Raw genomic sequence first — 20,925 nt, forward strand, 5'->3', positions numbered from 1 at the left:
TGTTAAGGAACTTAATCACATTTGTGCTTTATGTTCTTGGGAGATATTTTTTGAGTTCTTTCATTTGATCCACATGTATCATATCTCAGTAGGACTCCTTTATACTATAGGGCATATTTCAAAGTGTTTTTATTATTGTTTTCTATTTTTCCCAGCCCAGTCATAACTGTCAAGATAGACTAAAGACCAATTTCACTCCTGCTGGCTACCATGCAGATCAAATAAACATGCACAAAATACTAATGCTAATACTACTAATAATAAATCATTCACAAAAACTTCTGGGGCTGTGGGACTGGAGAGATAATAGCTCAGTTGGTAAGGAGCTTGCCACACATGTATGAAGATATGAGCTTTATCCCAGAACCCATATAAAAAGTCAAACACAAAAGTGGGCATACCCTGTGATGGCCGAGCTTGAGAGGAGAGAGAGGCAGACTGGCCAGCCAGCCTAGCTGACACAGCAAGTCCCAAGGCCTACTAAGTGACGCTGCTGCCTCAAGAAGCAAGATAGGCTGCTCTGCTTAGGAACAACACCAGAGGTTGTCCTCTAGCCTACACACATATGTTCAAGCATTTCTGCATACACATATATACTGACATACACAGAAACACAAAATATGAGTTCAAGCAGACTAACTTAGGTGTCCTGCTTTGCTTTCCATTTCTGTGATAAAAAAAAAAAAAACAGGACCAAAGGCAACTTGGAGAAGAGATGGATTATCTATCCCAACACTTAGGGAAATCAGGGCAGAAGCTCAAGGCAGGAACATGGAGGCAGAAAGTGAAACAGATATTTTGGAGAAATGTTGCTTACTGGCTTGATTCCCATGACTCGCTCAGGGTGGCACTACCTGAACAGACTGGATCCTCCCATACCCATCATAAATCAAGAAAATGCCCCCATATACTTGCCCACAGGCCAATCTGATAGAGGCATTCTGTTAAAGTCTTTCTTTCTAGATGACCCTAACTTGTGTCAAATTGTAAAAACAAACAGACAAACAAAAAACCAAACTAGTTCATGTGCCAAATGTGGATTATCAACAGCATATATGTTACTTTTTCCTCTCCTAGGGAATTCGATAATTCAAGGAATAGGCAAAGTAGAAAGAGATGGCAATGTGGATTCAAACAGAACAACACAATAATGGGAGGAACGAACTTTCCTTGTCTTAAGAATTAGATAGTTAACTAAAAAGGATTCAAAGAAGAGCTATGTTTGAGTTCAAATTTCCTTTCTCCCTTCCCTGTGAATTTAGAAGCTATGGATTACATTAGAACAGGGCTAGGGCCTGGCTTCACTGGTAGAATATTTTAGCACATGTAAGGCTCTGGATTACATCTCTAACATCAAAAAATTACATTGGAAATTTTTTGTTCTCTCTCTCTCTCTCTCTCTCTCTCTCTCTCTCTCTCTCTCTCCTAGGTCTGGCCCTTTATCCCCAGATGCCCTGGAACTCACTGTGTAACTCAGGCTGACCTCAAACTCATGGTGATCCTCCTGGCACTCCATTTTGAATGCTGAGAATCCAGGTGTGAGCTACCATACTGCCATTGGCCACTTTCAAGTCTCCTTCACCGCTCACATATCCCACCTTCTACAAAAATGCAGAAGGTGGGATATGTGAGAGGAGATGCCCAGTCATTGCTAAGATGGAGCTGAACAGGACCAGATGGAAGTATTCTTGAACAGGGCAACAACTAACACATATTTAATTTTCCACATCAATCTAAAGAAGTATATAAGCCAGGTGTGGTGGTATATCCCTGTAATTCCAGCACTCAGGGGAGGATGGTGAGTTTAAGGCCAATTTTGAACTTTTTAAAAGAAGGGAAAAAATGCAACAGAAGTTGCTTAGTATCTGACATTCCTAGGAGACACAATCTCACTGCAAACTCCCAGTTCCTCTTGCTCTTACAATCTTTCTGCCGATTTATTTATAATGATCACTGAGCCTGAGGCTCAGAAGTTGTCTCAGTTGGGACTGGGCTGCACAACTCTGCATTTTGATTGGTTGTGATTTTCTGTAATTGTCTCTGTTGCAAAGAGAAGTTCCTTTGATGGGGGAGGGACTACATTCTTCTGTGGGTATAAGTACCAACATTTCGATGTAGTTAGGGAGTGTGATGGTTAGACATGCAAATATAGGCAGGGGAAAGCTCACAAGGCCTCAAACCTACCAAAGAACTATGGGAACCTAAGGAATGCTGAATGAGGACTAGAGAAAAATTCTTTTCCAGTGAAGCAAACACCAATTGGTTATTAGATACCAAATGGTGAGCTCTGAAAACATACATATGAATAACATTATACAAACTTATAAGGGTTATTTGTTTAGTAATACACACATACATATATACACAGGTATATATACATATATATTTCTCTCTATTTATCTAGTTAGCTACCTATTGTTTTAATGGGGAGCTATACTCCAGTTCTTGTTGTGGAGACAGAGTCTTACTATGTATTCTAGATTTGTCTGGGACTTAGTATATAGCCCAGGCTGGTCTTGAACTCATTATCCTATTATCTTAGCTTCCTTGATCCTGGGATTATTATAGTGTACCATATAAGCCAGACCAGTTGTTATATAAAATGTTGAGATTTTTGTCTGTTGCTCTCTGGTGAGTGAACTGATGCTAATTTTTGTAAGAATAATGTGTAAGCCAGAGGACATACTTAACTGCTTTGAGCTAAAGGACATACACATTAGATTAATGATGACAAGTGATTCAAAGTTCACCATTTCCACCAGGTGGGGACTGGACTGCCAGACCTCTTATTTATAAAATCATGGGATTTTTCTCCTTATAGTTAATAAAATAAAATAAAAAGGAATACTTGGAATAATCAGAACTCAGAAAGGCAGGCCAAGCTAACCGAATCTGGGATCCTGTGTTGGGGTTGCTTCACAAGGACTGCATTTTAGGGGTCAGGGATTTGGGGAAGGAAAAGTACATTATCTTCAGGTGAATCCACTTTCCTGATGGTTGTCCTCCAGCCAGGTCTCTTAGAGAAGGAGACCTGGACATGGGGAAATCAAAGGCATCCCCACATAGAGGTAGATTTATTAGTTACACTAACAATTGTGAGGATCACCTCAAATTTGACATCAACCTAATCTATACAGTAAATTCTAGCCCAGCCAGGGGGCTGCACAACGAGACCATGTTTCCATAAAGAAACACTCATTTATTTCTTCTATGTCGACTATTTGACAGTTTTTGTAAAGAAGAGCTTCCCATTTTCATTATGTGTGTGTGTGTGCGTGCCTGTTGCACGTGTGTGCGCGTGCACTGGAGACTGCATGCCAAACCACATTTAAGGAGATCAGAAGACAATTTTCAGGGTGAGTTTTTCACCTTTCACCATGGACTCCAGGGATTGAATTCAGGTTTTTGGGCGTGTGAACCAAGAACTTTTACCTGCTGAGTCATCTCACTGGCTGGGGATTCCCATTTTTAGTCCTTTTCTCTGTATTTGTAACAGGGATAAAGAGCAGAAACACATTGGTAAAATACAATGGGCTTTGGAATTTGTTTTTACTAAGAATTATCATCATTTTTGTTTTTGTTATAAGATGCGGTCTCACACTCTAGCCCATGGTGGACTAGAACTCATTATATAGCTTGGGTTAATCTCAAGATCACAATGTTCCTGGGTGCAGGGATTAGAGGTATGTGCCACTATAGCAAACTTTACAAGTTTTTAAAATTACATTTGCTTATTTGTGTGTGGTGGGGCACACCTATACCACAGTGCACATGTGAAGGTTGTGGGACCCTCACCCCTTATTCTCAGGGGGTCAGGAAGAAATTTCCTAGCAGAATGTTTTCCCAGGAATAGAGTGGCCTTCCCCTTTCCCACCCAAGACATTCCAAGCACAAGGTCACTTAGCTCAGCCCAGCCAGCCACCTGGTACAGGCTGATAAAGATGGCCTAACTCAAGACCAGTGGCCTTGCTCTAAGAACAAGGAGAAAGCTGACTTAACAGGATGGGAGGGAGTAAAAGTCCTTGTACCCATGGCAAAGCATCTTCAAAGATTCTCTTTGTAGGTATGCCTTTAAAAGCTTACCCCACAGAGGAGATGCAACTCCTCTCTACCTTGTTGTAATAGGGATGGAGATGAGTTCCAAACATGTTTGAATTATGCTGATTAAACCTTGCTTATTACAGTCTGGGCCTCTCTGGTGGTCTCTCTCTGGGGGTCATAATCTGGGCACAACAAAGGTCAGAGGGCAGTTTGTAGAAGTTCATTCTTTCCTCCTACCATTTGTGTCCTGGGGATTGAACTCAGGTTGCCAAGCTTAGCACTACGTTCTTTCCTCCACTGAGAGTTGTCTCTCTGACCCCATTACAATTCTCTTTAATACTCAAATTGTTTCAATTTTATTTGGTGACTTTACTTACAACAAATGTGCCTTCTGATTGGTAAGTAGTAGCTGGACTGATAGACACTCTAAAAAAGCTGTAAATTATTGAAGCAAGCTTAACCCCTGGTTTCTTCTAGTGTGATGACTGCTAATCTTGTATCTCATGTGAGAGGCCTTAGAAACTAAGGATTATTTTAATAAAACATACTTGCTTCTCTGAGGTATAAGGTTGCAAACCTAGGCTAGGTCTCCCACTTGTCTCGTGTGAATCCTGTTCCCTTAGACCTAAATTATCACCTGGAATACTAGACAGAACAGTTGGAATCCAGTTATTTGGACTGTTGTGTGATTTGGCAAGCAAACACTAACTGCCTGATGGCAAGTGCTAGTGTTTGCTGTATATCTCTTTCAGCTGATTTACAACTAAAACAGGTATACCTAAGAACTGGAGGTTTTCATAAAATCCATGAAGATGTCTTAATAAGAGCTGAAATATTTTTTAAAAATCCAAAGAGCAATTTCATTGCTATCTTGTGTATCACATCCTCACCCATTTATCTATAATTTATCCTCATATTTCTCGAGAAGTAAATATTTTTTTCCATGAGGATATAAATGCACAAGTATAAAAGTATGCTGTTTATATTCACAGCTTGATTTTATAAGTGGATAATATCCTGGAAATTATTGCAATTAGTCAGAGCCCTTCATTTTTAAAATTTGTTGTTTGGGGGCTAGTGAGATGGTTGAGTGCATAAAGGCACTTGTTGCCAAACTTGATGACCTAAATTAGAATCCTGGACCTACATATGGTAGAACTCCAGAGTTTCCTGTGATCTCCACAAGAAGACCAAGGTACAGGTATACCCACACACAAAATAAATAAATACAATAAAATTGTAATTTAGTGTGTCATTGTGTAGACATATGGTAACTCAGAAAACTAAACTTCCATGAATGGGCTTATAAACAATTCCAGAAGCTTTGCACGCTAATGTTTACACATAGCCCCAATTCATAGGGAGGCCAAGGTGAGGAGGATCACTTGAACTCAGGAGTTTGAGGCCTGTTTGATCAATACAGTGTCACTATGACACTCCATGTTCAAAAGAAAGAAACTTTAAGTAAAATAAATAGAAGTGGTATCTCGGGTTGTGAGAGGGGTGGATATGATCAAGTTACATTATACGCAAGTATGAAATTTTGTCAACAAATAAAAATTATTTTTTAACAAAATAAAATAACCATGTGTTTGTGGAAGAATACTGTTAGACTAAACTCTCCTTTGTCTCCCAACCACTCTCCTCACTCCCTAGCCATCCCCACCCCCATCCCCCTAGGGCCTGGAGCTCACGTGACAGAGTAGGCCAGCAATCCTTAAGTCCTGGCCTGAGGAATGCTTGATTACAAGTGTGTGCCACTAAGTTCTATACTGCCCCACAACCCTTCCTTTTTTTTTTTTAATTACACCTTAGGCTTCCTTTAATTTCAATTTTAAACTGTAGTGCCACTTAATGTGTGATATCGGAGTTATTTTTCTCGCATACTTGTTTAGACTCTGGTCGGTTCCCTTGAAAATATACCACAAAAAACTAAGAACCGCTCCGCAGAACAGGAATTTCATCCCCACCCTTCTGCCCCTCCCCCTAGCCCGTACAATACAGCGGCGCGGCTGTGCGGCTGCGCAGAAAGCCCCGCCCCATGACGTCACCGGAGGGCTAGACCAAACTGAACTAAGCCGAGTTCCGCCACTTTGTCCTTCGGCTTTTTCCCCTTTACATATTTGCTTTCTTGGGCCCACCTCGGCTCAGAACTCTTCAGGTTAAAAGATACTATGAAACCGGAAGGTTACTAATCCGCACTGCTGAGCGCGCAGATTCCGCTCACAGGCTCCCCCCCTCTGTTCGCGGTGGTATCGTCCAGGCCCTGAGGGCGGCGCCCTAGTCGCGCACTTTGGCGGGAAAGGCGGAGCCGCCCCGCGCCGACGTCTCGTTTCCCCGCCTCCGAGTGGGCCGGGCCCTTGGGTCGGGCGTCAGTCTGGTAATGGCTTGGGCCCTGAAAGCTGAGCGCTGTTGAGGGGAGGGTTCATTCAGGCTTGCCTTTCGCTGAGTCCCGCCGCTGAGGGAATTATGGCCGAAAAGAAGGCCTCCCCAGGCGGCGGCAGGCGTGGCAGCGGCGGCAGGGGGCGTGAGGGGGAATGGGCCCTCGGAACTCGGACTCCCCCTTCCCTGACCCCAGTGGAGATGTCCCACCAAGGCAGCACCTCTAGCAGCTCACACGAGTCCTCCCACTCTCAGTCGCAGACCGCCTCCCAACCCTTTTCCTCCGCTCACAGGAGCTGGTCCACTGAGGAGCTGTTTGGTTCCTTCAGTTCCATCAACCTCTCTGAGCTCAGTGATTATCCTGGCCAAAGGAATGATCCCAACTCAAAGTCTTGTTCCAAGGACTTTAACGTCCCTGGGCAGAGCGACCAGGTCCCCATACCTGCTTCGGACTCGTCCCACCTTAGCTCGGTCTCCCAGCACCTATCTGTACTAGAATCCTTCCCACTCCCGGATTCATCCCTTTCTTTTGGGCAAAGGTCCTCGGTGACTTTTGGGCAAGTGTCTTCGGTGCTTTCTAGACCTAGCACTTCTCTAGAGTCAGAACTTGGGTCTACCCAAGTCTCAGTGTTCAGCACTCCCCGAGGGTCGGTAGAGGAGCCCACTCCACCCTCATTGTCTAGCTACAACTGGGGATTACCACTAGAACTTCCCGAAGAAAGTAACACGTCCCTGACTTCCATACAACTACCCAACACTCCAGAAAATATCCCACTGGTGTCGGCAGAAGACTCCTCCATGCACTTTGTGTCCGTTTCTTCTTGGTTATCCACACCATCACCTTCTGCACCCAGTTTCCCTTCCCAGCTGCCAGTACAAAGCTCACTACTTAGGTCCCCACCTCCCCCACTGTATAACCCCCTAGGCTCGATGCAGGGACGTCCTCCTCCAGTGCCTTTTCTAGGGCCATCCGTGCCCAGTGTGTGGGGCTCTCCCTGGGTTTCTCAGCCAGGATCAGCCCCGCCCCTGAGCGCTCCCCTTGTCGTTGCACAAGGGCCTGCTCCGCCCTCAGGGCCGGGCTCCCCCTGGGTATGGGTAGAAAGATCGGCTCCGCCCCCGGACACTAGGCTAGGGGCCGTACAAGGGTCTGTTCCACTCTGGGCGGTCCCCTCTTTTAAACGCGAGTCTTCGGAGAATCTCACCCAAACCATGACGAGTCTGGAGAAGTCGAATATCTCAGGCCACATGTTCGACGTAGTCGTGATTGGAGGCGGCATCTCAGGTCAGTTTGTGTCTTTAACAGTAGCTTAAGGGGACCTGGCTGACCAGGTACTTGCAATGTTCTTGTTGTGTTTGGCAGGATCTTTCTCCTGCTTGTGAGAGTGTTTCTAATGGCAGGGCCCCAGATCCTGCCAGATGGGAGCAGGAGTTGGTCCCTTTCCTGGTGGTATGCACTAGTGGAGGGAGGCAAAATAATTTGACTGTTACTACTAAATACTAATGATTAATTAGTTCTTGCTGTGCACGTTACATGAGTTTCCTCTGCTCTCAACAGTCTTGTGAGTGGACAACACATTTACTATTTTACAAAACCAAGAATCTGTGGTTTGAGAGTTTCAGTAACTCTGCTGAGGTCTAATCTCCTCCCTGGGAAGCCGCAGACCTCTTTTCTTCCATGTAAGACTATCTCTTGCAATTCTTGAGGTGGTTGCTTGGCCTCCCTCATTTCACATCCTTTTCTCTGAATAGAATATCAGAGACTGTTGAAGTCGGTCATAGTAGAATTAGTTCAGTTCTGCTCTTCTCCAAAACACCATTGCTTAGGAGATTTGAGTAGGTAAAAAATGAGACAGAATCCTTTAGGAATAGATAATTTTTTTAAAAAGGAGCTACCTACTCCTTTGTTTTTTCCTACTTCTGGTATTTTTTTTTTTAGAACTTCAGTAAAACTGTGGGGTATTTGTTGCCCAAAGGGAATCTCTTCATAAAGCAAGAGCTGAGGGTGGGTTAGGGAGTATCCTGCACCTTGTCCTGGCTTAGATGGCTTATCAAGTAAGGAGTACATGAACATTTTCTCTATTTTCCTGGAGACTGCTTCAATATTTGTATATTAAATTGCCACTTATATTGTCATTTTGGAAAATTTTAGGGATTATGGTTTGGCTCTATGTAGAAGCCCAAACTGAAATGTCCCCTTTCCCTCATCTGTACTTAGAAAGAGGGAGATAGACTGGAGAGGGAGTAAATAGGGTGACTCCAAATTATCCATTTTAATGTATGCCCCCTTTGAGTTGACCAGGGATGTGCTTATATATTAATTTTAGATGCAGGTAGCTTTGGACTCACCCTGTTCTGTGAAAACAATCTTAATCACCAGCATGGTATGAACTGCTTCTTTGGTAGTCCTAGCCAGTGGAAGCATTTGTACTGAAGCATCAGAGGGAAGCAGATCCTGGTGAAGAGTTAGAAAAAGGAGGACATATAATTCTTTCCTTCTTTCGTTTCTTCTTTCAAGAAACACTTGTTGAGTGCCTACAGGTTAGTGGATTGGCGTTACCAAAAACCTGGTCCTTCTGAGCAAGTACCATAGAGGCAATGTGGTTGTTTATCACTGGAATATAAATATGATAATATGTAATATAAATTGGTTAACACCATACCACAATTTGCTGTTTTGCTGGGATTTTATTCTTCTTTTTTTCTTGGTTTATCTCCAATGGTCCTTAAAGAAAGCATTGTCTTTTTAAATTTTTTTGATGTTTGATTTTGAGTGTAGCCGTTAGCAGCTGAACTATCTCTCCAGCCTGACTTTTTAAATTTTTTATGAGACAGTGTCTCATGTATCTCATGATGGCATCCAATTTAATATGTAGTCATGTATGAACTTGGACTTCTGATTTTCTAACATATGACTGCCAAGTGCTCAGATTGCAGATGTGGGATAACATGTCTGCTTTATGTAGTATTGGGGATTAGCCCCAGGGCTTTATGCCTGGTAGGAAAGCACTCTATCAAGTGAGATATATCCTGAGCCCTGTCTTTTGTTTTTCTTTTGTCTAATTGCTTGGTCTTTCTCCTTTTTCACACTTGACTCCTAATATTTAGTCATCAACAGATGTGTATTTTGAAAGTAGTTGATGAACCTTACACTGGGATCCTTTCTGATCTCATTCTAAATGAATTACCAGCTTCATACTAAGTCGTGTTACAATTTTGCTTTCTTCTTTTGTTTCGTGGTGGTACAGTATTAAGACAGGGTCTCGTGTGCCATAGGCTGGACTTGAAATCCCTGTGTATCTAGAATGGCTTTGAGCTTCTAATCCTGCTTCCCCCTCTAAGTGCTGGGATTACGCTTGCATGCTACCATGCCAGGTATATTGATTTCTTATTTCTAAAATTACATGAAACCCCACAAAAAGTTGACCCTATTCTTGGGAATTATTAACTAGTTCATTTCTTTGGGAGGGTCAAAGAGACATTTTTCGTTTGCTCAATGTGCTTACTTATTTCAGACACCAACTTTCAGTTCACCAGCAATATTGGAAAAAAAGTGTCATTTCTACCAGTCACATCTGAGAGATTTTAGGAGCCAAACTGACTAAATATTCCTTTCTGTGTGTTGTCATCCAAAATGATTTATTGCTAATCTGGATGTGGGTGCTTATCTGACTCGGGTATTAGATACAGGCTGAATGTTTCACGAACATGAACATTCTTGTAAACTCCACGTCTCTTTATTTAGGCTTGCCATATCCGATGATGTGAATCCCACGATACAGCCCTAGTTTGTTTGTTTGACACAGGTCCACTATAGTCCAGGCTGGCCTCACATTTCACATTTGTCTGTAGTAGAGGCTACTATGATCTCCTGATCCTATTGTTTCTATCTCACGAGAGCTAGAATTAAGGTAAGGCCACTCCTCCCAGCTCCTGTATCAAATTTATGTATTTACTGAAGCTGAGTTGGAAGATTTTTTACAGTAATATTATTAATATAGATTTTAAGATCAAGGGTTAAAGGACAGTGGCAATCTGGAAGGAAGTTAAGATATGCTTCAAAGCATGGATCTGGGTTTCACAAAGATGAACAGCTCTGTGCCAGTTTTAAACACTTTGGAATATTCCTTAAAACTTCCTTGTTAGGATTTATATACTCTAATCATGCTACCTATGCAACTATAATCTATGACCAATAATTTGCCGTGTTAGGCTAATGTGTAGCTTCTAGAAGAGGACATATTTTAAATGGTGTTACTAATAATTGATTCACGTGTAGAAAGCTTATCTTTGTACAAAGAATAGTATTTCCATTTTGTCATTAGAAACATAAGACAGAACATTTCCAACAACCATAATACCCTATTTTCTGTCCACCCATCTAATTAATGCTTTTATCCTGTGTTAGTGCTTGTAAAGGGAAACAGCCCTGCTTATAATTCATAATCTATAACCCATCCCTTTTGAAAGAACTTCCGTGTTTTCTGTGATACTATTGAATACTGAAATTTTATCATCCATTGATCATATGTTTTCCATTTTCTTTTAAAATCACCTTGAGGCTCTGCTGTGCTTCTTGTTCTATACTCCAGTGTTCCCTTATGTATAGAAAGTTCTCAAGTATTTAAGTGGAATCTTTCTCTAAACTCATATGCCATAATTTATCTTTTTATGGATATTTTCCACTTATATAATGCAGGTTCCTCAGTTCCTTGACTCTTTTCTTGGAATCCATCTTTTCCATCATTTTTGATACATCCTTTTTCTCTGTTTTTATTTAATTTGTTTACTTCTGAGACAGGTTCTTACATAGTTCAGGCTGAATTTGAAGTCACCTTGTAGCCTAGGATGATCTTGACCTTTCGATCCTCTTGTCTCTGCTTCCTGAGTACTAGGATTACAGGCTTGCGCCACCACACCCTATTTTGTTTTTATGCATTACCAGGGCTTTGTGCATGCTAGGTGAACACTGCCAAATGAGCTACATCTCCATCATGTCCTTTTCTTTCATCTTCTATACTTCCTTACTAATTTTTTGATGTGCTAGACAATAAACACCAGGCTTCATGTATGCTACGCATATACATCTACAACCTACTTACATCCTCAGGCCTTTTGTATTCCCTTTTCAGGTCCTTTGAGCTGGACTGACTCATTTTCTGCTTTCTCAGTTACCGTGTTCAAGCCCCCATTTCCAGGGCACTCTCGACTCCTGAAGCTTCCATGACTATTTCTAGTGGCTGTGATTTACAACAATAACTCTCTTCACATCCATCCTGCATGCAGCATTCTCCCAAGCTTGATTGATTTACTTTAAGCACTTCTTTTTCACCTTTCCACTCAAGTTCTGCAGTGGTCTCAAATTACAAGTGTTTCAAGACCTAATCCACACTGTCAATTATCTGGCTTCACTTTGTTGAACAAATAGTATTACCCACTTTTCCTCAATATGGATGTGAGATTTAATCACAGTGCTTTCTGTCTTAGTGATAGTCTGTTTATTTTGTCCATTTGTCTTTTGTGTTTTCATCTTAGCATAAGAAGTGCTTCTAACAGTTCATCCTGTATGTTCTGCAATACCTGGATAATCACCCTGGCTCTCATCGATTTTTCTCCTTTTTTAAAGAGATTTTAATCTATGTTTAACAAGATATATTTATTTTCTGACTATTAGTTTTCAGTTTTATTTTCAAGAACAATGTATCATTCTCAGACTCTAGATGCTAGTTCTTAGTCGTAATTGTCACAGATGGAATAAATGACAAAAATGATATTTGTCCTTATCCAATAATTTTTGAAATGATTTTTTTAGAGAGTGAAATAAGAAACAGAAAAAGGCTACCTTCTTAGGACAATATATATATTCTTCATAGGACTTTTGGAATCTTAGAAGTTTGGGTCAGAGGGGTTTTAAAAGGCAACCTAGCTTAATCACCTACAATTATAACCCTCCTGAGCATCTCCTTAGTGATTATCTAACTATAGCTCTGAATATAAGTAGGGAAGGGGAGTACTCTATTCCTCTAAGCAACTCAGGAGCTCTGGCCTGAATTTATTCAAACATTTTAGAGCTTCTACTATGTGCTGAGCAGTAGCTAGATCACAAGGATGGAAGGATATAAAGATAACTAGTATCCTTGCCAGAAATGTGTCCTTGTCTTCTTATAAGAAGTAGTAGGCAAATAATCAACATGAATACAGTAAGATAAATATTAATGTTAAGAATATGAACAAAGTACTGGGACCTTGAGAATGAAGTATGATTTATCATAATAGATAGGGATGAGACAATTTAAAAAGACATCCCAAATAGTAGACACCAGAGGAGCATTGGTGCCGAGTCATGAATGTATATGCCAGACACAAGTAGTACTTAATTTAAATGCATGACAGAAATACCGGGGTTGGAGTGTGGTGATGGAATAGTTTTCCTTTGTACCTCTAGGAATGTGATCCTGGGAGCTACTTGGGGCCTTCACTGTGAGTTTTGTGCTTCTGAACTGTGAAGAGTTAGCATGTACTTAATGAAAATATCTTAGTCATATTGCTGGATGGTTCTTGGTGAATAAAATGTTTTTTGTTTGTTTGTTTTCAAGTAAATACTAAGTATTATGTAGAAAGAGCTCTCACTGTATACATTTTTATCTTTAAGCCAAGCTCTACCACGATTGAGAGTACCAGAACCTGGTACTTTATTAAATTAGCAGGGATTGAATTTTCTCATGATCAAAGACAGAATAATCATTTTGTGAGAAAAATGACTAGTGCATCAAGTTCCCCCTTTCTGACGTACATCACTTGTAAAAATCATTTCTATAAGGATCATTTTAAACATTTTAACCCAGAACATGGTGGCACATACTGGTGGTTTTGCAGTGATTTTTAAAAAGCTTCCATTTTAAAAGAGGGCACTGGTTTTTGATAGCTTGCTTATTGGATACTCTGAGGTTCAGTGGGCATGAGAATTGTGTGCCTTTTAGGCTATTTCTTTTCATTTGTTTTTTTTTTCATTAAAAGCCTGCCAGTATACTTTCATTCTATTGTGTAATCTATTTTTGTTGTTTTTGAACAATAATACAAAAGTTAAATTTATTTGAATTCTGCTTAAAAATCATTTTTTAAAAAATAGTCAAATGAACTTTTGGGTGAATCTGACATTGAATGAGCAGTTTTAACATTTAATCGGTGCTAATTGATTTGACTTTTATATAACTCTCAGCTAATGTGATAAATGTTTTTTAAGAATAAATCTAAGTATAATATAATTATATGTACCACAGAGACCAAGTATGGAGAAAAGGAATGTTATAATGCATTATTGATGAAATTGTACCCCATAATCTGTGCAGTTGTGGTGCAGAGATCTTTTAACATGAAAAATTTGCAGTATTTGGATTCAGCAGTAGCCAGCAATTGTGAGAGTGTATTATAGCTTTCTTTCACATACTGGAACTTGCAAAAGTATTCAACCCTGTGATTTAAGTATTTGCCTTGTGAATGTGTATACACATTTGAGATACATGTTTTTCATAATAAGTGTTTTTAATATTTTTTAAGATTAAAACTTTACAAAATTTTTCTAAATATTGTGAGCATTTGAGACAAGTTGATTGTTTAGGCTGTTTTTCCTCTTTATTGTGACAAATATGTAATTTTAAACAGTAGTTTTTGTTTTCCTTTAGATAGCACCGTCTTTATTATATTGTCAGATAGCATTGTGAATTAGGGAAATTTAAAGTCTTTTAATTGTTGTTTTGTTATTTAGTGGTAAGATTAAATAGGAGTATAGCTCAGTGGTAGAGTACACACATGCCTAGTACAGGCAAAGCTGTAAATTCAGTTACCAGCATTGAAAAAAAGGAGGTGGGCAAGGGATGTAGTTCAGTTGACAGATTTGTTGCCAACATGCACAAAGCCTGGGTTTGGTCTCCAGCACTGCATTAACCTAACATGGTGTTAATGCACCTGTAATTCTACTCAGGAGGTGGAAGCAGAAGAATTAGAAGTTTAGGGTCATATTCAGCACATAGTATGTTTTAGGCCATCATGGGATACATGAGATCCTATCTCAAGGAAAGAAAAGAGGTTGGCTATGTGATATATCATCTAATATTTCAGTATTTTCTTTTCTTGGTAATTAACCAGCTTCATAAAGATTTTCATCCTTGTGTTTACTTTTGCATCATTCCTTAGCACTATTTTCTTCCATGCTTTATTCTGGAATTGGTTTGTTTTATCTTTTATACTAACACAATATAGTAGTGTAAATTAGCACCCAGGACTCTTCACAGATATGTGTTCACATTTACCCATGGCTTCTGAGTCTTTGTTTAAAAGCACTTTTCCAGTTGGTATTCCAAAGTAAACAAAGCTCCACTTAATAACAGTATTTGATTGACCAGGGTAAAAGTGTTAATAAGAGGTTAAACAAGGTGATTAACTTTTGTGGAACCCTCACCCCTTATTCTCAAAAGGGGCGAGAAGAAATTTCCTAGCAGAATGTTCTCCCAGGAAGATAGTGGCCTTCCCTTCTCCCTCCGAGGAGATTCTGAACACAAAGTCACTTAGCTCAGTCCAGCCAGGCACCTGGTTCAGGCTGGTAAAGATGGCCTAATTCAGGAACAGTGGCCTTGCTCTAAAAACAAGGAAAAACCTGACTTAGCAGAATGGGAGGGAGCAAACGTCTTTGTACCAGTGGCAAAGCATCTTCAAAGATTCTCTTTGTAGGTATGCCTTTAAAAGCTTACCCCACAGAGGAGATACAACTCCTCTCTACCTCTTTGTAACGCGGATGGAGATGAGTTCCAAACATGTTTGTATTATGCTGATTAAACCTTGCTTATTACAGTCTGGGCCTCTCTGGTGGTCTCTCTCTGGGGGTCATAATCTGGGCACAACACTTTGATAGTTAGTTACATATTAACCATGTCTGAGGGTCTTAGTAACTACTCATAATATTTCAAAAGGGCCAAAATGGAAGCCCAAAAAAGGCAAATGAATTTTTAAATATCCCAGAAGTCTCAGTGACTCATCTAAACCTTTGATCCTTAAAAATACGTACTTTCAGGACATTCCTTTTCTATTCCCTATCTCCCTAGTTTGCTGTGAAGGTTTATCCATGGATCTGTAGTAACTGTGTTTACTTACCTTGGGCATTGATTGATGAACTAAAACCTAGTTAGTATCTGCTAGCTGAAAGTAATTTACAGATGTGACTGTATGATACTGCTGTTGCTTATGGGCAGCTACATTGAAAAATGTGGGGTATCCTATTAGGTTTGGAAACTCTCATGTGACAAATATATTTGCCTTTAAACGTCTATTATTATTGTCTATATGGTGTGTGTGTGTGTGTGTCTGTATGTGTGTGTATGTGTCCATGAATGCATGCATAATAGCTATGCAAGTGTTACAGCAGACAGGTGCTGTTCTCTCCTTTCACCTTTATTTTTACCTTTATGTGGGTTCTGGGAATTGAGAACAGATCACCAGGCTTGTGCAATAGCTGCCTTTATAAACTGAGCCATCTAGCTAGCCTATATATACTTTTATTTATTCCTTTTTGTACATTTTAGATATATTTATTTTATTTTATGTGTATCAGTGTTTTCGTCGGAGTTTATGTATGTGAACTGTGTGTGTGCCTGATGCTTGAGGAGGTCAGAAAGTAGCATGAGATTCGCCTGGAACTGGTGTAGGGATAAGTCCCGCCCCTTAGGGGGCGTGTTCGCCTCGGGCTAATGTCTGCCTATAAATTTGGCGAGCATGCTCCGAGCTCTCGCTTCTACTTTCCTGGTCTCCGCGGGAACGGTGGTTCTGTAAGTCTATTTCTACATTAAAACTATATATATTTTTACAAACTGTCTGCATTCATTTACGCCGCTACATTTTGGCGCCCAGACGTGTGGCTAACTGAGCCCACAGAAAGCCTGAGAAAGCTTGGGAAAGAGTAAAGCATGTTTTCTTGATTGTGACAATTTCTCTGGTCTACTCTGCTTGCTAGAGGCAAGGAAGCGCCTCATCTAAGAGAGGCTTCCTGACTCAGCTTTAGCTGCAAAGCCTGCAGCTCATTAAGAGGTCCTGCCACGAAACACTTAAACGGTGTTGACAAAAAGCTGAACGCATGCTTTTCGGTTTTAAGCTGTAGCAGGAAAAAAGCTGTGCCGTTTAAAAATGCCGGCTTTCTGGGCCATCCTGCCAGGGCAAACTCTGACTGTTTGAGGCAGGAGGGCCGGCTACCAAGAGAGGATTTGAGTGTTGTCTGTTGTAGCTTGCTGGCTGGCAGGGACCTTGAAACGCCATAGAGGTGTGGCTATAAACATGGCTGCAGCCTGTATATCCGCCATGAGGCTGGAAAGCTAAGGAATGGACTGGATCTAGCTGGCAAAGCCAAGCCTTTAGTCCTACTGATATTGCTTGGTAAATTAAAGACTCATGTGGTCAGAAAAAGAGAGATATACAATAAAGAGAGATTCAAAGACAAAGAAAATTTCTAAATGGTTTAAAGTGTGTTAAAAATATATGCAGACTAAAAGTTAAAATTCTTAAAGTAAACCTCTGTGACTTCAAGGTGTGGTAGCACACGCCTTTAATCCCAGTGCCTAGAAGGCAGAGACAAACAGATCTCTGTGAGTTCAAGGTGTAGAAGCAAACACCTTTAATCCCAATGCCTGGGAGGCAGAGACAGGCGGATCTCTGAGAGTTCAAAGACAGCCTGGTCTACAGACATACGCTCAAAAAGCAAAAAGTTAACCTAGGAATGTCACAGCTTAGATTCTTAAGCGTCTAGTGATTTAAAGGCGTAAATCAAAAGTGCTCCTGGATAGTAAAAAATTGCAGATTCACAAGAGGACAGATTCAGACCACTAAATGAGTCACACTGTTGGATGAATGTACGTAGGCTTGGGAGAGAGAAGAAAAAGAATATAGAGAATAAAGTTAATGGTTTAAAAAGAAAAAAGTAAAAGTAAAGTCTTTAAAGAGACAGTACAGATAGTTATAGATATAAATAAAAATAAGCCGCGTAAAGATGGAAAATTCACAGAGAGTCTGGATTATGTACATTGTGTTTTCTTTAAAATTTTTGACTGTGAAGGAGCTAAGTACAGAGAGACATTTCATTATATGGGCTGCCAAGTGGAACCAGAACGGATATCATGAGGGTATGATTTCAGAATTTGGATCTAAGGATATGATACTTTGGAAAAGAGATTCTTATTTTGTTTTCACAGAGGATGAGACCCTGTTCATTTCTTCAATTCCGATTTGGTATGATGGACCACGTCCTCCTGAAGGCTTGCTGTGAACATCTTCAGAAAATTGCTTCGCTCAACTGCCAACTGAAATGAAACTAGCACACGGGTTATACCATGAAAGACCTAATTAACGACGCCCCTATTCAGCAGGAAGCAGTTTGGAGAGAAAAACCTGCGCCCATGTTCCCAAAATATTGTTTATAAATATTCTTTTACATTTAAAGGGGGAAATGATATAGGTGGGAATAATTTGCATTGATAGAGATTTAAGGTCAATTTTGTTATATGTATACGTGTTTCTGATTTTGATTGGGGTGTTGTGATTGTGTAGTTCATTTAAATATGTACTGTATAATTAAGAAATATAGGTTGTTAATGGATAATCATCAGTAATAGTCAAGCTTATAGTCATGTTAGTTAGATTTTCTAGATATATAGAGATACATTTTAGTTAGATAGACATTCTTCATATCTTTCAAAGACTGCAGAATATGGCATTTAATGTTTTAATAACTTAGGACTTTTCATGACAATGAGACACTCTGCTCCTGGCAGCACCAATCTACTTCAGGAAGAAGATGGGCATCGAAGAGGATCCTTATGGAGTTTGATAGCCATTTGGGCAAGAAACTGCTCTTGCCTGGACTATTGCATAAACTGGACACAGAGAACCCGCAGAGAGAGGACTACTGAACTTGCCTAAAGGTGAGATGATCTTTCGGGGTTCCTGATTCATGAAAGAGTCTGCAAGACATTCTGCAGGACACAACAGATAGTGACTGAACTGACTTTGAATTTTCCTGCTTTATGGAAATGTCTGCTGGATACTATGGGCCTGAAGGCTGAAGATGGATGCCCCAACGGTACAGAGGAACTTTGGGTGACTGTCCAGGCAGCGAGATGTCTCTGTCATTTCTAGAGTTTTAAAAGTTGCTTTTTTCTTGTCTGCTTATGTAGTATTGTATCTTTCTGGAGTCTTGGATGGAGTTAAGAATAGTTAGTTATAGTTATAGTTTTCCTTAGTTATGATAAAGATTATTGTAACTTTTACTTGATAACTGTTTTGTTATATGTAATTTTGCTATGTTAAAGTTAAAGCCTTTTTTTTTTTTTGTTTAAACCGAAAAAGGGGAAATGATGGAGGAAGGTCATTGGTTAAAATAAAAGGAACTGCTTTGGCCCATTTCATTGATTAGGACATAGGTAGGTGGAGTAAACAGAACAGAATGCCGGGAGGAAGAGGAAGTGAGGTCAGACTCCACAGCTCTCCTCTCCGGAGCAGACGCAGGAGAGACGCCATGCTACCTGCTCCAGGGAAGACGCACGCTATGAAGCTCCGACCCAGGATGGACTTAGGCTAGAATCTTCCCGGTAAGCGCACCTAGGGGCGCTACACAGATGATTAGAAATGGGCTAAATTAATATGTGAGAATTAGCCTAGAAGAGGCTAGATAGGAATGGGCCAAGCAGTGTTTAAATGAATACAGTGTCCGTGTAATTATTTCGGGGCATAAGCTAGCCGGGCAGGCGGCTGGGGTTTTGGGGACACAGCCCTGCGTCGCCCCTATTACTACAAATAACTGGAGTTATAAATGGTTTTGAATCACCATGGAGGTGCTGGGAACTGAACCCAGTTCTTCTGTAAGAGCAACAATTTCTCCTAACCTCCGAGCCCTCTCTCCAACCTATTCACCTCTATATACTTTAAAATAATAATTTGGGACTCTGAGTAGAGATTAAACAGTTATTCTTAGCTTTTTGGACCAAATATGCCCTTGAAAATCGGGCATGGTAGCTTAAATTTTTAACTCTGGCTTTTAGAAAGTTGAGGCAAGATAATTATTTCAAGTTGGAGTCAGCCTGGACTAAATAGTGATTTCCAGATCAAGTTGTGATATGGGATTTCCCTCTGTATGGTGTGAATACCATGGTGTAGCGGCGTAAACGAATGCAGACAGTTTGTAAAAATATATATAGTTTTAATGTAGAAATAGACTTACAGAACCACCGTTCCCGCGGAGACCAGGAAAGTAGAAGCGAGAGCTCGGAGCATGCTCGCCAAATTTATAGGCAGACATTAGCCCGAGGCGAACACGCCCCCTAAGGGGCAGGACTTATCCCTACACCATGGGTAAATAAAGAAACTGCCTTGGCCTGTTGATGGGACAGAACTTATGTGGCTGGGAAAACTAAACTGAATGCTGAGAGAAAGGAGGCAGAGTCAGGGAGCAGTCACGTAGCTCCACCTGAGACAGATGCTGGAACTTTAGCCGGTAAGCCACAGCCATATGGCAATACACAGATTAATAAAAATGGGTTAAATTAAGATGGAGGAGTTAGCCAATAAGAAGCTAGAGCTAATGGGCCAAGCAATGATTTAATGAGTACAGTTTCTGCCGGCAAACAAACAAGCAGCCCTCCTTCAACAAGCCTGAGGTACTGAGTGAGACTGGTTCATAAACCAAAAGAAGATGCTAGGGAAGTGACGCAGTGGGTAAAATGTTTCCTCTACAATCATGAGGACCTGAGTTTAGAACCTTTATAACCACAGAAAAATTCAGTATGGTGGTGCATTTCTATAAGTCAAACACTGGCAGTGGGGTGAGCTGATTTGGACTGGAGCTTTGGAAACATATTCTGGGGACTTACTTGTCAGATAGTCTAACTAAAAGGCAAGCTCCAGGTTCAGTGACAGACACTGCTTCAAAAAATAGGTTGGTGAAATGGTAGAGGAAGAAAAAAAGTCAATTTCTGGTTTCCACCTGTTAATGTACCACAGGCCCCTACCCCACACACATGGTAGAGGGGCGGGAGAGAAGTGGGAGAGGGAGGGTGGAGGGAGAAGAAATCACCACACAAATATCCCTTTGAAAATCTGTTAAAAGCTTTTTGAATTTTTCATTTTAAAGATGGTCATATTTTTATAAATAGACTTTTTCATTTTTATCCTGGGTTAACATTGTATGTTCTTGAAACCTTTTCATTGTCCTTGTGCCTGCAGTGTAATTTGAACTGATTCTGAGATTTCACAGAAGTGGTAAAACATAAGAATTGTAAGAAAATTCAACTGGATGCATGCTTTTAATCTCAACATTTAGGTAGAGGCAGGAGGAGGATCAGTAAATAAAGATCTTTGGCTACATATCAAGTTCAAAACCAGCCTGAGTTATATGAAAATTTGTCTCAAACAAATAAGTGAACAAGCAAACAAAAGATAAGTTTACTAACATAAGAAAGTTAGTAGTAAATA

General features: G+C 40.5%; 1 protein-coding gene across 1 annotated transcript in view; it reads left to right on the forward strand.

Annotated features, from left to right (window-relative positions):
• The first annotated feature begins 6,336 nt into the window (after nt 1-6,336).
• Nucleotides 6,337-20,925, forward strand: part of Maoa (monoamine oxidase A) — a 73,675-nt gene continuing 59,086 nt past the window's right edge. The window contains exon 1 of the mRNA XM_075957129.1: nt 6,337-7,705. Coding sequence (XP_075813244.1) covers nt 6,511-7,705 — 1,195 coding nt within the window. The 5' untranslated portion in view covers nt 6,337-6,510. The remainder of the gene's footprint in view (nt 7,706-20,925) is intronic.

The sequence above is a fragment of the Microtus pennsylvanicus genome, chromosome X, assembly GCF_037038515.1.
Source record: "Microtus pennsylvanicus isolate mMicPen1 chromosome X, mMicPen1.hap1, whole genome shotgun sequence".
In the NCBI taxonomy this organism is placed as follows: Eukaryota; Metazoa; Chordata; class Mammalia; order Rodentia; family Cricetidae; genus Microtus; species Microtus pennsylvanicus.